We start from the raw sequence: 21,881 nt of genomic DNA on the forward strand, positions 1-21,881 counted from the left end.
TACTGCTCTCGGAACTTACTTAAGCATTCATGAAGTAAAAATGTGAAAGGCAATTTTAACACAGATTATAGATATGTAATAGTTTTATTGCGTCAACAAAGAAAGCGTCGTCTATGTCCAGTTGTATTGTTAGTAGGCCTATCTCTATATTATATTCTTACCTGTAGATAAACAACATTTCTTTTTAGGGGGTACACAAGTTTTATCACGTTTTAATTTAACTTGGTCTTAATGATGCAGTATGGCAATTAATGTTGACCATTGGTTATTTCGATTGAGCACAGAAATTTTCGAAATTCCAAGTGTTGGAAATATTAGAGACTCCGTGTGTGAGCAAGTAGTTTTTTCGGAGCTATTGTTATTTGTAAAGTTTGTCAACGCTTGCGCAGTTACAGTTGAGAGAAAGAACGCCTTTCTTGAGGATTCCCTTTTATGTATTCAAACGTTCATTTTTAGATGTTACCAGCTCTATCACTTGGAATTCCATTTTGATTGTGAGTTCAACGTTTCCTTCCAAACATTGGATTTATATGCTTACTAACATGAGTTCTGATACCGTTCCCATTCACATTGACGAGAGCAGTCAAGATTCTATTTCTAGCCTTTCGACTGTTCTTGTTCATGCTTTTCCTGATGACATGTCCATCTCGGATGACTCAATGGATAATATATCAATTCTTGTGAATGACGATGAATTTGCCCGGGGCATACTTCCAGAAGTTCCCAATTTACCTTTACATTTGTATTCACCAACCATGATGGATATTCAAGACGCTTTTATGCCAATAGGCCATGATGAGGAAATCGAATTATTAATTTTTACCTTTATGCATATCGATTTCGTACAGGCCTTTGTAACAGTGGAAAATGTGCACATAGATGAGGGCATTGATATCCTGCCCACAGTCCTACCACGGGACTCTGCGGCTTTTCTTTATGTTGTCCATGACATTATTACATTCCTACGTGAGGGTCTACGTAGACTGGTGACTTCCGAGTCACGGACAACCTGGCTTGAAGAGAGAGCTATAGAGCTACGGAATTACATTGGGTCCATTGTTCAGGTGGCAGGAGATCTATGGACTCTTCATACCTGCCTCGATACTACAAATGGGTCATTGCATTACTGGCCTGTCTACCTTGAAGCTAGGGTAGGCTTATACGAACCGTAGTTCATTTATTGTGTATATACATATGAGTATTTGTACAACTAGTTATGTTCGCGGTCTTATTCGACCTGGCTGAAGTACTCATATTATATCTACCTATATATATTTTTTTCTCATTATTATTTTTATTATTTTTTTTTATTATTATTATATTGTTATTATTATTGGCAAAGTTATTACTGTAGGTGTTCAACCTTTGCCACTGTTGTAATGTCTCGTACCAATATTATCATATATTCTTCTGAGTATTATTATTATTATTTTTATTATTATTAATAATACTATTAGTTATTGTTGTTTAATTTTGCAACCGAGTGTCGTTTAGCGTTCATTTACAACCCATAGCATTTTCAACATGCTTTCCTTCAACCCTACAATGTCTGGCTATTGTCTAGGTCACAACTTATGTTACGTGTTTTAATTGCTTCGGGTCGAAGCAATAATTCCCAGGGGAGATATATAAGTGTATAGTATGGGCACTTATGCTATCTCTAGTTTCAGATATTCAAGATGCTTTTGGTATACCTAATTTTATTTTTGGATGATGTTTGGACCATCCCAACCATTAGGCTCATGCCTGGAGCTTACTGGCGCCAACTACCCAAGGTCATCCTCTATGAAGGAAGTGTCCCCCTTACCTACATGGAGTCTCTACCCGACCAAGATATTGTTGACTATTCTATGATGAACTTCGCTAAAAAGGATAAGGTAAATTACGTGGAAACGAACCACGAGGTAGAAATATTTCATTCCTTGGACAAAATGGTAAGTGAATTTCAACACTTATTTAGTGTTCATTTGAATAATACATATGTTGAATTTCCTCCACCTCCTGAGGAGTATTCCAGAGCTAAACGTGGACTTGGACTAAATTTCATTGGAAACTTTGCTAACTAGTGCTGCGGTATTTTGAGTGAGAACCAATTCCATGAACTTTTGGTGACTCTTAACGCTGAAATACATAAGGTCACGTCTAGTCTCAAAAATGAACATCAGAAAGTACACTTATTAAAAACGCAAATTCGTGATTTAATTAAACAGACAAACGACACGCTGATTACTGTTGAAACTCAAGTAAATTTACTAAAAACTAGTTTTGGAAATAAATTGACAGAATTGGCCAAAATCACCAATAGGACGACTCAAAACTTGAATATAATGGCTTTAAGATCTCTATTATTGCATCAGCTCTTGTTAAGCTCTATGATTAATTCCGAGATACGAGAATTAAGAACGTCATGTTTCGCAAACAAAATTCCGTTATATCTAATCAGACCTCAAACATTAAAACGAGACCTGAAACAACTAAAATTCACCTTAGCAGTAAAGAGATATCAGTTAGCTATACCTACTACTAATCTAATGAAATACTATACAGTGCCATTAGCTCATTGCTTGTTTTCACCTAAACAAGTAGTAGTCACATTAAAAATTCCGATCACGAAAATAGGTGAAAACCCTATCCTAGAAGAATTTCTTACGGTTCCATTTCGTTGGCTAAATAGCACTTGCAACATTATCCATCCGCCATTATACTCGGCAACAAGTCCAACTTCGGTTCGACTCCTGTCAGGGACCTTTTTGGCCACCTGCGACCCACACAATTCGCCAATGTGTTACTTACCTCGATTCGGTCACGATGCCACTTTAAGTTCTTCTTGTGCACAAAAGATCCGCCAAGGAGCGACTATTAGTGAGTTAGCTGGCCATTGCATGTATCAATGTTACGAAGGAAGTAACGTAATCGTGACGGAAGTATCGCAGGATCATTACGTAATCACCAACCCACCGCCCAAGATTAAAGGAGAATGCCACGGCAATGACATCATAATCGACACTTACAAAACTGAACCCGGAGCTTTGGAAGTCACTCTGCCATGTAATTGCTCATTGTCAATTACAGACGAAACTCATATTCCTAGAACTTTCCCCTGCTCTAGTGAAACGAGCGACGAGCTGCATAGTTATCATATTCTGCCAGCCTCGTGGGGCAAAATACCGACGATGAAAATAGATGTATTATTTTCTGGTAGTAAGGCAGCCGAGTTTAACCATTTCAACGACTGCCTAGACGCAAAGTGGCCCACAAAAATACCATTTCTAAAGATAACAACTCAAACAGAACCGCCTGAGGAAAATAATGAATTAATTGACGATTTAGACGATTTAGACACCGACATCTATAAGGGAAACCTTTCCAAAATTTCGTTTAGCCTAATTTGGAATGTAGCACTCACTCTAATCACAGCATGGTTGATATACAAATATCGCTTATTGGCCACACAGTTAATTGCTCTTAAACAAGTCCAACCCTCAGAAGCACTGGAACCCTCACAGGAAGTATTCCATACAATCATTGATTACTCAATAGTTATAATGATTTTAATATTAGTTCTTGTGTTTTTAATTTGGATAATCAAGAGATATAAGGAAAGTTGTTGCCAACACAAACCTAATCAGAAAGCCCCAACTGCTTCTACAAGTGTACTATTTCATAATGACAAGGTGCAACTGACACCCAAACCCCCCAAAACACCACGACCTCTACCACGTACGTTCACACCAGCACATAACCCGATACACATGAGCATGACAGCATGACTAGCCGTGCTGACAATCTTAGTACATTCATTTATACCAATTAATGGCTTATCAATGAAAACCTTTGTCACCCCGGGAATTTATATGACAGAAATAGATCCCCCTATCTTATATACAACTTATGTTCCTCTGCTGTACCGTTTACAGTACAATGCAGCCTTTACTGAGATTGTTGATTGGGAAAATTTACCCTTTTCTTTAGGAAATACCACGATTGCTACTGATCCCGCATTACAAGGATGGAGTTATTTCTTAGCTTCCAAAACTCACATTCGCTCACTTTTCCTGAAAGATCCAGATATCAACAGAATCCAAACCAGAATAAGGCAATTCCCTGCCGGTGACTGGATAGATATTAAGGAGCTTGCACTAAACATTCATCCCCAAATGCTAACTATGTTAATTTCCGCTTGTCAGAATAGGAAGATTCATCCTGCTCTGTTACCATTTCACATTCTGTTACAACATATTCAAGCTCTCACCAGTAAATTACGGAATTATAACTATACTCTAGCCATACCTTCTGATAACCTCGGACAATATTACAACACACCTATACTCGAATGCACTATTGGGCCCACATATGCCCTCATTGCATTGAAAATACCGCTAATCCAACAACGTTCCAGAATTAGGATATTTGATCTAAAACCCCTGCCCTTCCAGCATAACGATCAAATATGTCAAGTGCAAATAGTAAAGGATACAGTTATTTTCGATGAAATCGATCAAACCTATTTCGATCATTTATGTACCTTAACCACAGACACGTTATGCTTCATCTCTCCGATTAGGAATGTAGTTACTACAGAACACCAATGTGTTAGATCAATTATTAGCGAGAATGTACCTTCTGTCGTACGAAACTGTCCCCTACACTGTCACACTGACTCGATGGTTAATCTACCTGTATTACTAAATGTTTCCACTTATTTAGTACTCTCACCAATGGATGAAGAGATCAACGTGAAATGTGAAAGCATCTTATTTAGCTTCAAGAGGAACTCTCCCTATGGCACATTAGTTGTACAACTTGGTTGTCAATGTACACTCTGCGTCTTTTCTAGGTGTTATCAAGAACAATTTCCTTGCATTTTACCCAATCAGTCAAGAGCCCAAATCTCTAATTTTATTCCTATCCACTGGATAAATTATCAATCGGCAAACATCACTAACTATGAATGTACAACCGAATTAATTGACAAACCTGCATGCACCATGGTCAGTCATCAGATACAACACTTGAATGGAGACCCAATATCACTAGTCCCTACTCATGCCTGGTTGAGCATTATGACTGGTATAGTCTTCCTTATCATAGCATGGATCCTATACAAGGTCCATTGCAGAAAATCGAAGCCATTGAAACCTACCTCCGTTCCGGTGGGCATGAAAACAAATACCATGAGAGCTCCATCTTATGAAGCACCGAAATGTCCCATTTATGAAAGTATTCTAGAATAAACTTCACTTTACTAATGACACATAAGTTTCAGAGTATGGACATCTTTATTCTCCAAGATGACCAGGGCCCGGGACAAGTCATCCCTGAGAGGACTTCCCTGACTCTACAAGAATCTTCAACTTGATGGACTCAACTACGGAGCACCACATTCTCCCCTTCGGCTGAGAACATCAACTATGACCTGCGCACTGCATCCAAGAGACCTTCGCGCAAGAACTACCATAAGTGAAGTGAAAAGTGATACCTATCTAAAGGACATTACTAGCCAGACAAAAGGCCAATATATTATTGTAATTATATCAAATGTAGCTAGTACTTCAAAGGCCATATCCATGATATCCATATATATATATATTCTCAATTTTAATTTTAGCTTTGACTGCCACATACATTATATATATATATTATATATATGTCAATACTTAGCTTAGATGGGGGCCATCTAAGATAAGGAGGGGCGTTATGTAACGTACAGCTCATTGTGCTGCATAAAAGGGCGTTGCCTCTAAGGAAGTGTAAAAACAGAACTCAAGCAGGAAGTAAGGACTTACGTCACATACACTTGTCTCATCCTTGACGCATGTGATAAAGACAAGGCCCTTCCTCCCCCCTTCTTCTTAGTCAAGGGCAAGGTTACCGTAAAGGCGACCAACAGGAAGTTGAGGTGGTTTAGTAAAAATAAACAAGGCCAAGACCTTGGCCCTGACGACAGGCTTCAAGGCATCCTAACCACAAGAAAACCTCCGTCAGGGCCAGCAAGGCCAAATGGACAGATTACGAAAATAGCCACAAGGTTGGGAGCACTAAGAGCTGGGTTGAGGACGAAGACAAGGTCGTATTGTGAATATATACTTCTTGCAAAACGAGGTTCGGGGTCTGTGTCCTGCTGACTTGTGTGACGACGAGAGGCCGCCCTGCCTGACGCCGCTGCTATCTAGGAGGGTAAGACCCATTTTTACTAAGTGGTCTTTCCACTTAGAACTTGCCTATTAGCTATAATCAGGATATGGCCATGAAGCTAGCAATCAGTACTTAGGTACTATAGTGTAAGTCTAAGATAATAACATATGTCATGACACGAAACAATGCCTTATTAGTTGAAGAGTTAGTGTTAAGTTCTTAGTTATTAGAAACCCCACGCAATAGCGTTACATTATTATCAGTTGTTTGTTTTACATGTTTTCACAAACAAGGTATTTTCCCATTGTGTAAAGCCATTGCTGTTTTACATGAGACTTGCCAATGCCAGATCGCCATAGTGTTACTAAACAACACTAATGCTTCCTCTAACTTGGAACTTGTAAAAACAACGCTATTGTAAGTCAGTCAGCAATATGCCATGGTAAGTATACATACCTATCTGATAAGTATATCATTGTGCAATATGAATTATGAATACTTTTGGTACCCACTATAAGGTATATAACATATTTACACAGATGGTAATAGAACATCACAATATGTTTCGTTCTGTTTTCATGCAATAAAAAAAAAAAAACGAAAAGGTAAAGTGGTCCCCTGTGCTTTGCACCATGCCATGAAGGTGTATATATAATAATGCAGTATAAAATGGCTTCATAAATTGATTCATGCATAGACTACACTTGACTAACACAACATTTGGAGAGGGTGTTTCTGGACACAGTTACAGTCTTCGCTTTTATGTGCCACAAATATTGCCATATTCACATGCATAATAATTAAAGTTATTTCACTATTATTTATTTATATAATCCACTATATCTTGTTCAGTCCTTTCCATAATTGCTTTCCTTAAATTGCATTACGCTCGTTGGATAATTTCGTGAGAACAAATAATTGAATATGTGCTTTACATTTACTTTTGAACAAACAGAGGAAAAACAGGAAAAACCTAGAATTTTTGCTTTGGCGCATCTGCAAATTACTGCAACTGCATCGGCTCCAAAGTTTACTATGTTGCATACATATATTTAACACTTCAACGTCATTTTACAATGGTTTATAATGCATTTAAACGACTACTATCAAATATCTAGCACATATCCAACATCCTTCGTTTCAGTTCTCTTAACTTAAAAAGAAACACAACGCAAACGTGACGTCATTTATTGACAGCAAATGTTGCTTCATTATCGATTATTGACCAACCTGTATATAGCTACCTTGTGTATAGCTATTCAAAGATCTGGCAACATGGCACTACTACTATCATGCCATGACAAATGGTGCTGTCATCTGTTATCGAAAAATTACAGCAAAATCAGCTTTAGTACGGCCTTAACAATTCTGAATCTTATCCTCTGTACTGAATATACTTGTAGAAGCAAAAATGACGTGTAAGTTAACAATATGGATTTTGTAAATATACCATTACAATATTAGTTTGTATTCACTCAAGTAAACCCAGGAAAGGGTCGTCAAGTAGAATTGCCAGCAACTGAGCTTGAACCTCCAACCCTCTAGTTCAGGGGTTCCCAAACTTTTTTTGTTTCATGGCACTGTTAGTGTTTCAAGAATTATCCACGGTGCCCAAGTCAGAATATAGGCCTATCTAATACGTGCAATGCTTAGTTAGTGTGGTTAGGTTGCTTGCCTTAAGTTAAAAAATAAACACTCATTTCAAATTCAGAAACATTTTATATGTAAAAGTATTAAATAACCACATATTTGGAAAAATAATGTAATTGATTGAATATATTGGAGCATTTCACGGTGCACCTGAAAGCCAGCCATGGCACTCGAGTTACGTTTGCTTTTTCATTTACACATATTTGGGTGATAAGTTACTATGTTTAGTTTCCAAGTTGAGTTAGATACCTGATTGCAAAGTGGAAATTGTGGAGGTTCGAATACAAGAGAACACTGTAGGATTGCTTCCGAAAAGCATGTGCGCATAAAAGTGGACAAATTTTACCAATCATTTGTAGGCCATACTCTGAATGCACAAGCTCTCTAATTTCCAGTATAAATGGGGAGAGGGAGAAGTGCTGTTCGAGTAACACCTGCCCGGCCCAATTATGTTGGCCCCCAGTCGAAGCTCCACCGCCATCTCCTCCATGGTTTAATAGCAGGCTAACGGTTGCCGCAGGCTGCTGGAATTATTGAGCTCTCCAATACTACCCTTCGCAAAAGTTATACATTCAGTGATCAGTGCTACACTATGCCAAGGGTAATTTTGTATTTTGTAATTCAAAGTTGCATTTTTCTTTCTTTCATGCACTATCATGCTAATCCAGAGTGGACTTACAGTTTAAGGTAAGATGAGAGGCACTATTTTCCACACACGCACAAAGAATTTTTATGCAAGGAAGGTAAGCATGTCATATTTAAACATGCACCGTTAATGGTGCCTGGCCTGCTCTGTATAGTCTTTAAGATGCCAGTGCTAGTGTGTCTACCAGGAATTGAGGACTAAATGTTTGATTGAAAGCTAGCCCAAGTGTGACCTGGAAGGACTACATTTTATGTTTGCAAATTATATGTAATTGGTCTTATACGTAAGTCTAACATTACGAACTAATTTATATCTCATGGTTACAAATACAAATTTGTACTGGGTCCATATTCAAATGTTCGTAGTCATCATCGTAACTGTGATGTTCCATTCTTTTCTTTTGGCACTTCATTTAACAGCAGGGATTTAAGGAAATATATTTTCCCTTTTATTTACATATCATGGAATTCAACAACTACCTTATTCACCAGTTTGTCGGCAGAGAAGAATATGTGTTATTAACGTACATTCTGTGCATACTGTTACATGGTGCTTTGCATGTCCTTAAATCTAAGACTATGCTAAGGTAAGTTTCACATGTTCTCTGTCTTTCATTTATGATGATTCCTACCATCTGAAGCCATATTTGAAAGTCAGTGGCCATTTGAAGTGTCCTGACTTTTAAGACTATTTATTTTTTCTCCCTGGATCTCTTTTTCCTTTTCCCGTATCAAAATTCCATTTTCCCTTCCATACCAAACGCTTACAGACATATTTTCGAGACAATTACAGAAAAGTTCATATGAGGAGGTAATGAAAGTTCTTTTATGCACAAATATGCTGATCAGGATCTTTAGATCTCCCTAAAGAGTGTATATATATATGCAGACACCTAGATCCAGTAAAGGGTGGAATCCCAAACCTCCAAGTTTGATTTGCACATTGTTACATTGTTGAAGACCAACAATATTATGTTTTCGAACAATACTTGATAGTATCTATGGAACCCCAATGATTTTCATTGTTCACCGCGATAGAGTGAGAGACTTCCATTTTGCTTTCAGGTAACCATATTTGATTTAATTTTATTCCAGCCCTGTGAACAACATGTAAGTAGTGGTATGAGTATGATTAAAACTCTGAGCCACTGTTTGTCATATAGACTCTAAGCTTTTATTTTATATTTTTCATGGACATGACAATTAACATTTGTGTCTATTCTCTTTGCAAGAACTGGATATATAACTGTCATAACTCTTAAGGCTTTGAGATAAAGAGCTGAAATATTTTCATGCTATCATATTTGGATATAATTGTGTGCTCATTTACAACCTATTCAAACTCCACCACAACTGTATTTTTGGTATTTTCCTTATTTTAATTCCGATTTCTGATATTTTATTCTAATCGTTACTCTCAAAATGTGATGATAATTTAAATGCTGTTCCTGCAGGACTTGAACATGGAACTGTCGGTGACACAATTGAGAGTCCAGAACTCAACATGCTTCTCCATCAGGAAATTTCCTTACAATTCTTCATCTCATAATTCTATACACAGATTTGAGCTTTCTTTAGGCTAAAAAACTGCTTTAACTCGTGAAACAACATTTGAGTTCCCTAATACAATATGTTTTCCTGAAATACGGCTAATATTTTGTACAACATTCCAGCTGACACACAAATGTCAACAGTTGTTTAATTAGGAGTCTATCAAGTTATGTATGTGTTAATGATATGATTGAATAGTTTATCTCTCAGCTGGCCCAGAAACTAAATAATGGAAAAAGTAACTGTAGACAGGAGGGTAATTTCTTTTGATTCTAAGTCGAGGACTAGGCATTAGCTTGGCTGCTACGGCTATGGCCTTGTAGATTGCAATTTGTGTGTTCGATATCAGATTGCAAAAATTGTAATTCCAGTGGCTTGAAGAGCAAGAGCAAATTGTCTGATCGCTTCTGGGTAGCATTTGTGCATAAAAGTGAACAAATTTGGCCAATCATTTGTAGGGCACATAGCTTCTGCTCCCTGAATCCACGAGCTCTCTAATTTCCAGTCCAAATGGGGAGAGGAAAGGGTGCTGTTCGAGTAGCCAACACTTTCCTGTTTGCGCAGGGCCTTTGTGGGAAGTTCCACCACCCTCCCCTCCATGGTGTGATAGTAAGCAAATGGCTGTCTGCAGGCTGGTAGAATTAGTGAGCTCTTCAATACTACCCTTTCCAAAGGTTCTACTTGCAGTGATCAAGGGTTGCAAAGCTTTTTGTTTTTTTTTACTTCATATTGAAAGTTGCACTTTTGTCTTTTTTATGCACATGCTCAACTATGCTAATCGAAATTAGACCTACTGTTTCAAATGAGATCCGAACCTCTTGTGCCCCACCCAGGAACTGAACATGCAACACCTGATTTCAGTGTTAATGCCATCATCATTGTGGGGAACAAAATATACTGTTGAAAATTGTAAAGGTGGTTGACATTGAAACTGAAACACCTGGAACGCAGACACTATTAGTAAGTAAGATGTTGGGCTGCCTTGCCTACAGAAGGACTGATAGAGGTATTGCATAGTGGTGAGAGGGATTTGCAGCCATTCCTCCTGAAACACATCAATGAGTTCCCGGAATGTTGTTGGTGGAGGTAAACGTCGCCCCATGCAATCCTCCAAAAGACTCCATAAGGACTCAATAACTTCAGGTCTGGTGACTGGGTAGGCCATTGCAGATGTTCAACCTCACATTGATGCTCATCGAATTACTCTGTGACCTGTTTACCTATTTCAATGTGTGGGGGGAGGGGGAAGTAGCAACATTCGTAAATCTCATTTCATTGGCGATGTGGCTTACAAAGCTTCAAGTTCCTTTTCTAAGTAGTTGAAATCTATTGCAGTCGGCAATACTGCAGACAGGTGTGGGACTGGTACAGTTTCTACTCGAAGCAACTACATCATGAATTGAGGGTGTTGCGCAGGTTGCATGGCATTTCAGGAGCGATGTCTCGCGAATGGGTCTGCTCCAGGTCTTGTGCAGGCCTCTGCTCACAAGTTCAAACTCCATAGCCAGTCCTCCTTTAACGAAGAACATGTTCCCTTATTTCGAATTGATGAGTATAAATCTGTTACCATAACCACTCACTAAGATCTCTTGCCGTGAGCTTCAGGTTGCTATTGTAGTGTTTTTTCACCGATCCACACAAATTACTTGTAATGCCGGACTTATTGCAAACTAATTCATATCCTGTCTTCTGGGTCGGTATTCAAAAGTTTGTAGGTTCAGTCGTCTTCATGGCAGTTTCCTCTTGTTTACATTTGGAATCCTTCTTTACACCCTTTACACATACTCCTTATTTTCCTCGTCGAATTCAACAACAACTATCTCCTTCCCAATTATTCGGCACATGATAATGTAAATTATTAACGTTCATTCGGTGCATACTCCTAATACTGTAATCTTACGTAAATGTTAGTTTTTGAGCACTTAAATCTAATGCTATACTTAGGAAAAGTTTTATATGTTGACTTTTTCAGTAATGATGACTCTTACCATTCTGTTCATTCATGTTCATTTGGAAGTATTCCACCCTTTCGGTTTTTGTATATTTTCCTCCATAGATTTCCTTTTACTGTATCAAAATTATATTTTGCCTTCCACTAGAAACAATTATAGATATACTTTCAAGACAATTAGAGAAGAGTGCATGTGAGAAGGTAATTGTAAGTTGCAATTTTTGTTTCTTACTTGCCAAACGTGCTAAACAGTATCTTCATCTCCCCCAAAAGCAAAAGTTTGATTTACCCACTCTTCTTGCATTGTTGGATAGCAACAATATTCAAATGTTCAATAATATGTAACAGTGTCTATGGAACCAGAATGAATGATTTGATTTGATTTTGAATTTAAAATTTTGGGAGCGTCAGCACTTAGGCTATTTTGCTCCCGTCACATTATACGGGGGCCAGCCCCTTATCATTACAAATAACAACTCTAGCGTTGCATAACTAAAAATGTTAAAATGTTCTGACTTCTGTTAAAAGCTGAGGCCGTAAACGGGCACTCAGCACACACAAAGACAACAAACAGGACAACACACACAAAATTATACTGGCCATAGTGCCAGTCGCCAGAGCCTCGTTAGTCTTTAGTCCAGGGTGCACTACGTGGAAGTGAGGTTGACTTTTGGGCGCCTACGTGGAAGGTCACCCCTTACACCCCGAACCAGAATGAATTCACAGCTTGCTGCGATAGAGGTGAAAGATTTCCAATCTGCTTTCAGGTAAAATAACCATAATTGATTTGTTTTTAATTCTACTTTAGTGAAATATCATCAGCAACAGCCAACATGTAAGTGGTGGTACATTTATGATTAAACTATGACAGGTACAAATTGTATATGTACGTCTAGACTATCCTTTGTTCTTGCATACACAGAATTGAGTTTTTTTTCACTGACAGCTGTCATAATTTAGAGATTCACTAATGCAAAACCATATTTCATTCTTAATTATGACTACTAGTTTGTATCACGTTCAAGCTCACATACCAACATCAATGCTGGTTTAATTAAGAATCTACCTAATTAAGTGTAGGCTGTTATCTGATGTAGTTATTAAATAACTCTCCCTACCAATAAGCAAAGTAGGATTTATGTTTTTTTGCAGTGAAACCCAAACCATGTCAACTACTGAATCCTTGTAAGTGTTTAATAATAACAATAATTAATACACTTCTGGGGGAGGAGGAATATGTCATGGCTTGTAGAAACAACCTATACCATATGTTATCGTGAACTAATGGTACCTTTTTTTTAATATTTGCCACACACAGTTTCTAAGTTGAGGTTTACACGTTAAAGTGACAGGTGGGCCTGTGGATATTTAGATTGGCCTTGGTTGAAGCTCCACTGCCATCTCCTCCATGGTGTGAGAAAAGGCGAAAAGTTGTCTGAAGGCTGTTTGAATTAGTGAGCTCTTCCGTGCTACCCTTCGCAAAGATCCTACTTGCAGTGAACAATGCCACCATCAAGCAACAGTTTCTACTTCATAATAGAAACCTTTTGTTGGCTTCTATGAGGAAATATGCTAATCGGTACTAGATCTACAGTTTGGCTTTTGAGTTAGAGTTTTAAGGTCAATTGTATGCACGGATAAGTTAATCGAGACTCAGTGCCTCCACAAGGCAATGATGTTATTACTACTCCATCAGGGAGGCTCAAACGTACAGTTACAGTAATATCTGAGACACTTGTGTCCAAAGGAATCTAACTCTCTACGTTTGATTTCAGACTTATTCACTACACTATTGTGGACGGAATGAAATTTACTGTTGAAAATTACAAAAAATGAGAACAAGCTCTGTAAACAAGTGAACTGAAGTGAACAGTCATTTTTCTCCTCTCGCTTCTCTTTGCAATTAACCAGAAGTGGCAGAAAACAAAGACAAATAAAACAAACCAATCAATCAATCAATCTCCTCTCGCTTCCCCTTTGCTTGTCTCCAAGTTCAATCATGTCGTCATTTTTAGAACTGTTCTTCCTTGCTTCTTTGTTAAATAAGTTCAACAAGAGTAAATACTGTGCCTCTACTTTCGGTGTGTACACCTTTTCCTTTCATGAGATACAAACACTTGGCATTAAAAAAATGTGACGATGATGTGCTAAAGATTCCCAGACATCTTGGAAATGCTGAGGCAGGATATGTTAAAGAGTTGATTGCATCGTTTACACTCTCTCCGCTTGCTTACCGTTGAAAATTTGATGACAGCGCCACATGGGGTTCTCTCTTCTTGATCGAGTTGTAATTATGTAACTGATTTCACGAGTAAAATATCTAAGTTAAATAATTTTAAAAAGATCATATTTTAGAATTATATTATGCACTGAAACCATATTCAGGACTTTAGTTTCAAATACCCCAACCCGATATTCTGATTAAAACTTTCCCATCTTCTTCATACAGCATTTGACCATTAACAAACCTCATTTTACCTAATAATTGTGTGATTATGATTCATATTGGGGCTTTACGAATGCAAATCTGCCAAGGTAACCACCTAGCTAAAGCCAATTGATTTCCTGTGGTGTAGCTAAATGCTACTGTTGTAATGTCTGTTTTTTCCTTAAACAACACAAAGTAGCCAGCCAAAGTATGTCAGATTTTTTAATATTCATATTCGGAAGATAACTTAAATGCCTAGTTTCTAGTTTGAAGTCTACACATTAATGTGATCGTTAAAATTAGTTTTGCATGTAGAAGTTCACAAGTTCAATTTTCACAGATGGCAAGGAGAGGAAGAAATTTAGATTGTTTGCATAGAAAATAAAGCAGTAGGACAAGTCTCGATAACAAGTGTGCATAAAAGTGAATAAATTGGGCCAATTATTTGTAGGCCATTTAACTCCAACTCCCTGAATCCATGAGCTCTCTAATTCCCAGTTCAAATGGGGAGAGGAAAGGGTGCTGGTCGAGTAGCCAACCTCTTCTTGTTTGCGCGGGGCCTTCGTGGGAAGTTCCACCACCCTCCCCTCCATGGTGTGATAGTAAGCGAACGGCTGTCCGAAGGCTGGTAGAATTAGTGGGCTCTCCAATACTACCCATCGCAAAGGTCCTATTTCTTACAGACTGTTAATCTTGTTATACAAGGGATAGTTATCTCCCTCTGCAATGAGACAGTGTAACAAGTTGTTTTCTTTCCAATTTTGTACTTAATAGTCCATTTTGTATTTGTGTTTGCTTTTACGCACAACTATGCTAATCAAGACTGAACCTACAGTTGAAAGTGAGAGCCGAACCACTTTGCCCTAACCACGAATCAAGGTCACGACATTTGATTTTAGTGTTAAGTCCTTGTGGATGAAATGTACTGCTGCAAATTACATGTATTTATGTGAGTGTAAAACCATCAAAGTCAAAAAATTGAAAGAAATTCATATTTTTCATTCCCTTCTTATAATGAGATATTCTGAATTTTTAAAGTTTGAACTCCTACACAAACATCCTGACTGAAACCTTCCTGTCTTTTTCACACAGGGTTTTAGACAAATTCATTGATTAAACCATTAACAGAGAATATTGTCCCTCTTTCTTCCTCATATTGCGACTTAAGTGCAAATCTGTCAAGGTAACCACCCACCCAAAGTCATTTCATTTACTGTGGTGCAGTCTGCAGTTGTAGGCCAGTATTTTTGTGTCTGTCAACTCCAGAAACAACACAAATTAGTTGCAATTTCAGATTTTCCATATATTTGTATTCAAGAGATAACTTAAAGTGTGTTTAGTTTTAAGTATACTAGTTATCCTGGTCATTAAAATTAGTTTTGTGTGCAGAAGTTCCCAAGTTCTATTCTCACTGTTGAGAAGTGAAGACATTTCCTTTGTTTGCATAGAAAATAAAGCTGTAGGACAAGTCTCGAAAACATGTGTACATAAAAGTGAATAAATTGGGCTAATCATGTGAAGGCCATGTAACTTCTACTCCCTGAATCCATGAGCTCTCTAATTTCCAGTCCAAATGGGGAAAGGAAAGGGTGCTGGTCAGGTAGCCAACCTCTTCTTGTTTGCGTGGGAAGTTCCACCACCCTCCCCTCCATGGTGTGATAGTAAGCGAACGGCTGTCCGAAGGCTGGTAGAATTAGTGGCTCTCCAATGCTACCTTTCACGAAGGTCTTACTTTCACTGAGAAAAGAGCCATTCAATGGCAAGAGTCATTTATTTCATTTTGTACTTCATAACTGAAAGTTGCTTTTTGTTTCTATTATGCACAAACATGCTAATCAAAATATACCTGCAGTTTAAAGTGAGATCTGAAGCAGTGGTTTCCACACAAGTTGGAATTACTTTTCTCATGGAAGGGAAATGTCTTTTATTTAACAAAACATTTCTTCCACGTTCCACACTTGTCTTCATCTGCTCACCTCTTCTAGACATCTTTCTAGTGTCGATACCAGGACATTTGCATTTTACGTCTTCAAATTATTTAAAATGTGTGTTGAGAATAAGCGTTGCGAACTAATTTATATTTTCTAGTTCCTAATTTCTGTATTTGAAAGTTTGTAGTTCAATCGCCGCAGCTTCATATGTTGACCCTTTTCTTCCAGTTACTGTCATCCTCATATTTTTGTGCCATTCTTGAAGGTCTGTGTTCATTTGAAAGTATCTTCACCTTCTTGCCCTAATATTTATTCCTCCCTAGGTTCACTTTTGCCATATCGAAATTCTATTTGCATTCCACATCAAATGCTGTTTAAGACGATTAGAGAAGAGTGCACATGAGAAGATGAATGAATGATGTAGCTGCCCACAAATAATCCCAAGAATCCTTTAATCTGTTAAACAGTACCACAGATTGGTGGTTGATTGGTCGAATCAGATTTTGTGTATTCCTACGCCATCTTCTACCTAAGATACTATCTGTATGCACTGTTTCTTAGATGTAAGCCCATAATTCTTCATTTTGGGTCTGTCAAGTACCTTGGCATATAGGTTAGGTTAAGTGATTTTTAGTGTTATTATTGGCTTAGAATTGTATATTGAAGACACAAAATGAAGTATTACAAGATCGGTCATAATATTAAAAATGTTGATCTTCTTTACATTGATGCAATTGACATTTATATCGAATTTATCTGCAATCGATATGTTAAGTCAATTGCAGTTGGTTCTCCGGTGCAAAGCTGTATGTTGCAAGCAGCCTTGCATCCCTCTTCCAACAGAAAAAAAGAGGCCCTCACAGACGGTAGAGACGTTGACGGCGTTGTGGGGCTTTAAACTGACATCTACCTGTACCAAGTAACCCTTAACATCTGCAGGCGAAACTCTCTGTCTTAAACTCTACTGTCTTAAAAAGCCTACCTTGATGAAACTTTTGGGTGCAAGGACAACCTTATAACTTTCTTTGATGCGAAGCAGAAGTGAAGAACAACTGTGACACCTGCTAACTAGGAGTACCTCAACATACTAGGTTCTACTTTTGGTAAGTACAAAGTTTATGCACACTGTACAAATAATTAGATCCCAAAAGGAAATCGTACCTAATAGTTGATTGGCCCTCCCTTGGAGCGAATGACAGTAGCAATTTGCCGTGGCATGGACTGTACAAGTCTGTGGATGTGGGTCAAATCATGTGCAAGCCACTCAGTCAGCAACTGGTGATGAAGTTGGGTGAGGTTTTGTGGATCTCTGTTTCTCTGCTTGACCTGTTGTTCGAAGTGGTCCCTTGATTCTCAATACTTTTGAGATCTAAGGACTGGTGGGCAGGGAAGATGGAAGAGCTCCTCCACATGCTCCTCGTACCATGCAGTGACAGTTTTGGCCTTATGCACGTGACAGTTGTTATCCTGAAAAATTGGTGTGTCCACAGTTGGATTATCGGTGAGATGTTGGACAAATGGCAACACCTGTTCATCCAGAAGTTGAACGTAGCAGTGCTGGTTTAATGAATACTGACTTCAACCAAAGGATCCAATTCTGTGTATGTGAAGCACCCCCACAACATCTACGACACACAACCTGCTTGCACCACACTTTGTACACAGTCCTCATGGAAGGCTTAATGCGGTCGGTGGTGCACTCTATGTTGGGCATCATTACTGTGGATGCAGAAACGGGACTCAACAGACCAGATGACCCATTTCCAGTCATCTACTGTCCAAGTTTTGCAGGTGTGCATTTTTGTGTGCAGTTGTGAGCAGTGGTCTCTTCCTGGGTACTCTACTCCAGATGTCCATGGTGTGGGGTTCTCTTTGCAGTGTACGTTCTGAAATTGAGGAATGTGGCCCATCATTTACGAGTTGCAGCAATTGTTGCCTCGTTCAAAATGATTGGTTGACACAAGACGTGACACTCGTCCACGGTCTCTGTTTGTGAGTACTTATTGTCGAGACGCGCTATCAAGCGTCATGGAACCACCCACTCTGGTAGCGACGTGCTGTTGATGGATTGACCTACTTCAGGATTTTCGTGAGCCCACAGAAACATGAGGAATGCTGAACTACTGCAGCTCCTTATGTTACACAAACCCCAGTTCCCCATATATCGAATAGACAAGCTTGCAGAAGAAGCGGGACATATGGTGGTCCGTCTCCCGCCTTATCATTGTATGTACAATGCAATCGAACTTATTTGGGCACAGGTCAAAGGGCTGGTAGCACCGAGGAACACTTTGCCACCTTTTACACAGTCTCAAATTTTGCAATTGACAGAACAGGCTATCGGGGATATGACAGCAGATAGGTGGCGTTCGGCTATAGAACACACAAGGAAGATTATTTCCGAAGCATGGGAAAAGGAGGGAGTTGAATAGCAGCAAATGGAGGATTTTGTAATTTCACTTGAGCAGGAAGACAGCAGTGACAGTAGTAGCTCAGATGAAGATGTTCCTTTACCAACCAACAATGAAGATGATCTTGGGATGATCACTGCAATGGTAGCCGGTAAGCAAAAACAACTGATTCTTTAACTACTACTTCTGTTCTTTCATTCATTTTTTTATGTTTTTACATACAGGTAGCTCAAAGCATTAATAACACATGTACGAAATGTATCATTAATGTTAAGGAAATCGAGCAATTGCCAAGCGTTTCGTTGTAATTTATTGAACTCTGTATTGCCAGAGCCTGTATTCTCATATAGCTTCCCAAATTATCTCACTTCACACACCCACATGTGCCTCCCCAATGGCACAGTGGTAGGGTAAGTGTTGTCGCCTTGTAATCAAGTAGTCCTGGGTTTGATACCCTGTCGAAGGCACATAGTGGTTCGGATCCCACTTCCAACTGTAGGTTCATTCCAGATTAGCCGTAGTGTGCATAAAGTGGACTTTAAAACACAAACTCAATCAATCAATTCACACACAATTATTTGTTCTTGATAAATTATTCTCCGTAATACAGTAACTCAGTTCTGTAAAATTCTGTTTTAGACGTGAATTTTTGTAGGTCCCTCAAAATATAATTTAAAAACGTGTTAACGAAACGAAGTTGTACGTAATTTGTTTATACGTAATTTGCCCTAATTTTCAAGAAATACATTTCATTTGTGCGTTCTGAAGCTTCAACAATCGCGGCGTGACAAAGAAGGCAAAGAGAGGCCGCATGAAATCAAAGGAGAACGATTTGCCACAGTTGTTCATAACACAAGATGCATTTTCTTTTGTTGGTAATTGTGATACGATACAACATAAGTAAAAAGATGCCGGTAGCTGATGCTTGCAATGTACCATAATAAAAACTCAACAAAGGTTCTTTCATTGAAGGTTTTCGGTTACTGTGTAGAGCAGGAAGATAAAATGTTTCATGCTTGCCAGAATGTATGATTCGTTAAATTATCACTTTATGACTGAAATAACATATATTAGCATACTGATACATACGTGCTTTATTTCGCGCGATGCTTTTTACCCGAGCTTGCCAACAGCTGACTAGCCTGTCCGTGTGTTTGTGCGAACGTGGCAACGTAAAAAAACCCCAGCCACATGGCAGCCAACGAGGAGACAGAATTTGGTCACGTTCTGCCGTTCTGATTGCACGCCGCTTCTTATCGCGTCCGTACTGTACTTTCTACCATTGTTTGCACACCGGGTTCCTGTGGACTGCATTTGCTTCCACTGTACTGTGTGACACACTAGCGAATTCCGCAACTTTCTGTACACTGTGTTCTCTTGAATGCCCAAATGCAATGGCCCCTTTTTTCCCACTCACTAATGTCTTTCTTCAGATCCATCCTGCACACGGGAAACACATACTTGTTAGGAACCACAACTGCCACAGATACTGTGGGCCATTTACCTCACGATTTCCTTATCAGCAACAGCAAATGCCATGCATAGTGGATACTGGAAGTGCAAACATAACCATTCTGTGTTTGCCTGCAGGACTGAATTAAAGAGTTCATTTTAACAATAACATCATAGACTTTAAAATACCTCTGATTGTGTGTGGCACCATCTTATTCAATACCTGACAAAAATACTTTAGGCATTGGTGAATCACCTACAACAAAGTATATTCCTCTTTGTGAATTATAAGTTGTGCTCTAGGATTTTAAAGTTGTAAAGTACCTTTTGTGGCACAGTGTATATTAGTAGAGCCACATATTTATGGTGAATAAAATATCAAGATTTTGGTACAATAACTAGCCATATTTTGGGATCAAAAGCAGTATATATAAAATGGCATTTCGGTGTTAAAATGGTGAAAAACACCCCAAATTTGATTTAAAAACTGTTCTTTATTACATATCATTATATCATTTCCCGTCTAATAGCACATTTTGCAGTTCATTTTGCATCATTTCGTGACAAAACATTGTAGGAAAATGCACCTCATACCTTTCAAAAACTTGAAAAATGGCCATTACAGTGCATTATTTCACATTTCATTTCCATCAGAAACGAAATATGCATGCTTCTATATATTAGTTAATTAAATATAAAATACACCTTGTCAATTTTTTCTGTCACTTGGTTAACAGAATGGCTAGCTGTTCTTTTTTAAACCTATAATTCTAACTATAGGGTCCATGTAATATTCTGAAAAAGTTGATCAGTTAGTGCTGACAAAGAAGTAACAATAGATGGAGACTTCAATGTTCACCATGCATTCTTAAGACAATGTGCAACAGCTTAATTAACTGAACCTAAAATTGCAAGAACCATAAGAATCTCAGATATAGTTGCACATCTCAATGTCTGAAAAGTTTCAAATCAACCTTTGCAAAAATTAATTTAATACATTTCCCTTCATGCTAAGAAGTGATCAAGGAATTTCCTATTGTGAATATACCATCTTGTATTGAACTCCACTCAAAACAATTTTCTGTCATAAACAGCTGCCCTCGTTATCTCAAAGGTTTTTTAAGCTGCAGCCTCATAGTCAAAGGAAGTTGGTTATCGTCATGTTATAAATCATGTTGACAGAAATAGAATGGAGAAATTTATAACAATTTGTTTTAGTAAAATAATAACTGAACTCACTTCAAATTTCCAGGTACTAGACATCCCCAATTTGGTGTCTGGAAAGCGATAACCTGGAACATCTGGCACCTCATACTTTGGGATCTCAGGAATACCTGTCACCATGAATGGTGCAACAGTTCGGTTGCTTTTTATTTCAAAGTATTCAGTTACCTGGAAGGAAGGATTTAGATTAATTTTAAATCAGAGCAACACAGTGATGCATTAAAATTGGATATTTTCTTGGGATTAGTTGAAGATTTATTGAATAATTATAAAATAACAATTACCCATCATATGAACATTGCAAACTGAAGTTATTCTTCTTCCACTATTGTACAGCATGACAATTTTTTTCTTTTTTTTACTTTTCAAGTAACTACCATCAATTCTAATGGAACATTCACAACAAAGTAACAGTTTAAAGTGGAATCCAAACTACTGTGCAATGCACCTCCATCTAGGACTCATGGATACCAAAGTAGCAAACTATGTGAGTAGTATGGTAT

At 38.2% G+C, this 21,881-nt stretch overlaps 1 protein-coding gene across 1 annotated transcript in view; it reads right to left on the reverse strand.

Annotated features, from left to right (window-relative positions):
* LOC145987888 (uncharacterized) overlaps positions 1-21,543 on the reverse strand; it is a 56,425-nt gene extending 34,882 nt beyond the window's left edge. Inside the window, exon 1 of the mRNA XM_083122680.1 lies at positions 21,394-21,543. Coding sequence (XP_082978806.1) covers positions 21,394-21,498 — 105 coding nt within the window. The 5' untranslated portion in view covers positions 21,499-21,543. The remainder of the gene's footprint in view (positions 1-21,393) is intronic.
* Between the last annotated feature and the right edge of the window lie 338 nt (positions 21,544-21,881).

Source organism: Lepisma saccharinum, chromosome 5, assembly GCF_977018435.1.
Source record: "Lepisma saccharinum chromosome 5, izLepSacc3.1, whole genome shotgun sequence".
Classification (NCBI taxonomy): domain Eukaryota; kingdom Metazoa; phylum Arthropoda; class Insecta; order Zygentoma; family Lepismatidae; genus Lepisma; species Lepisma saccharinum.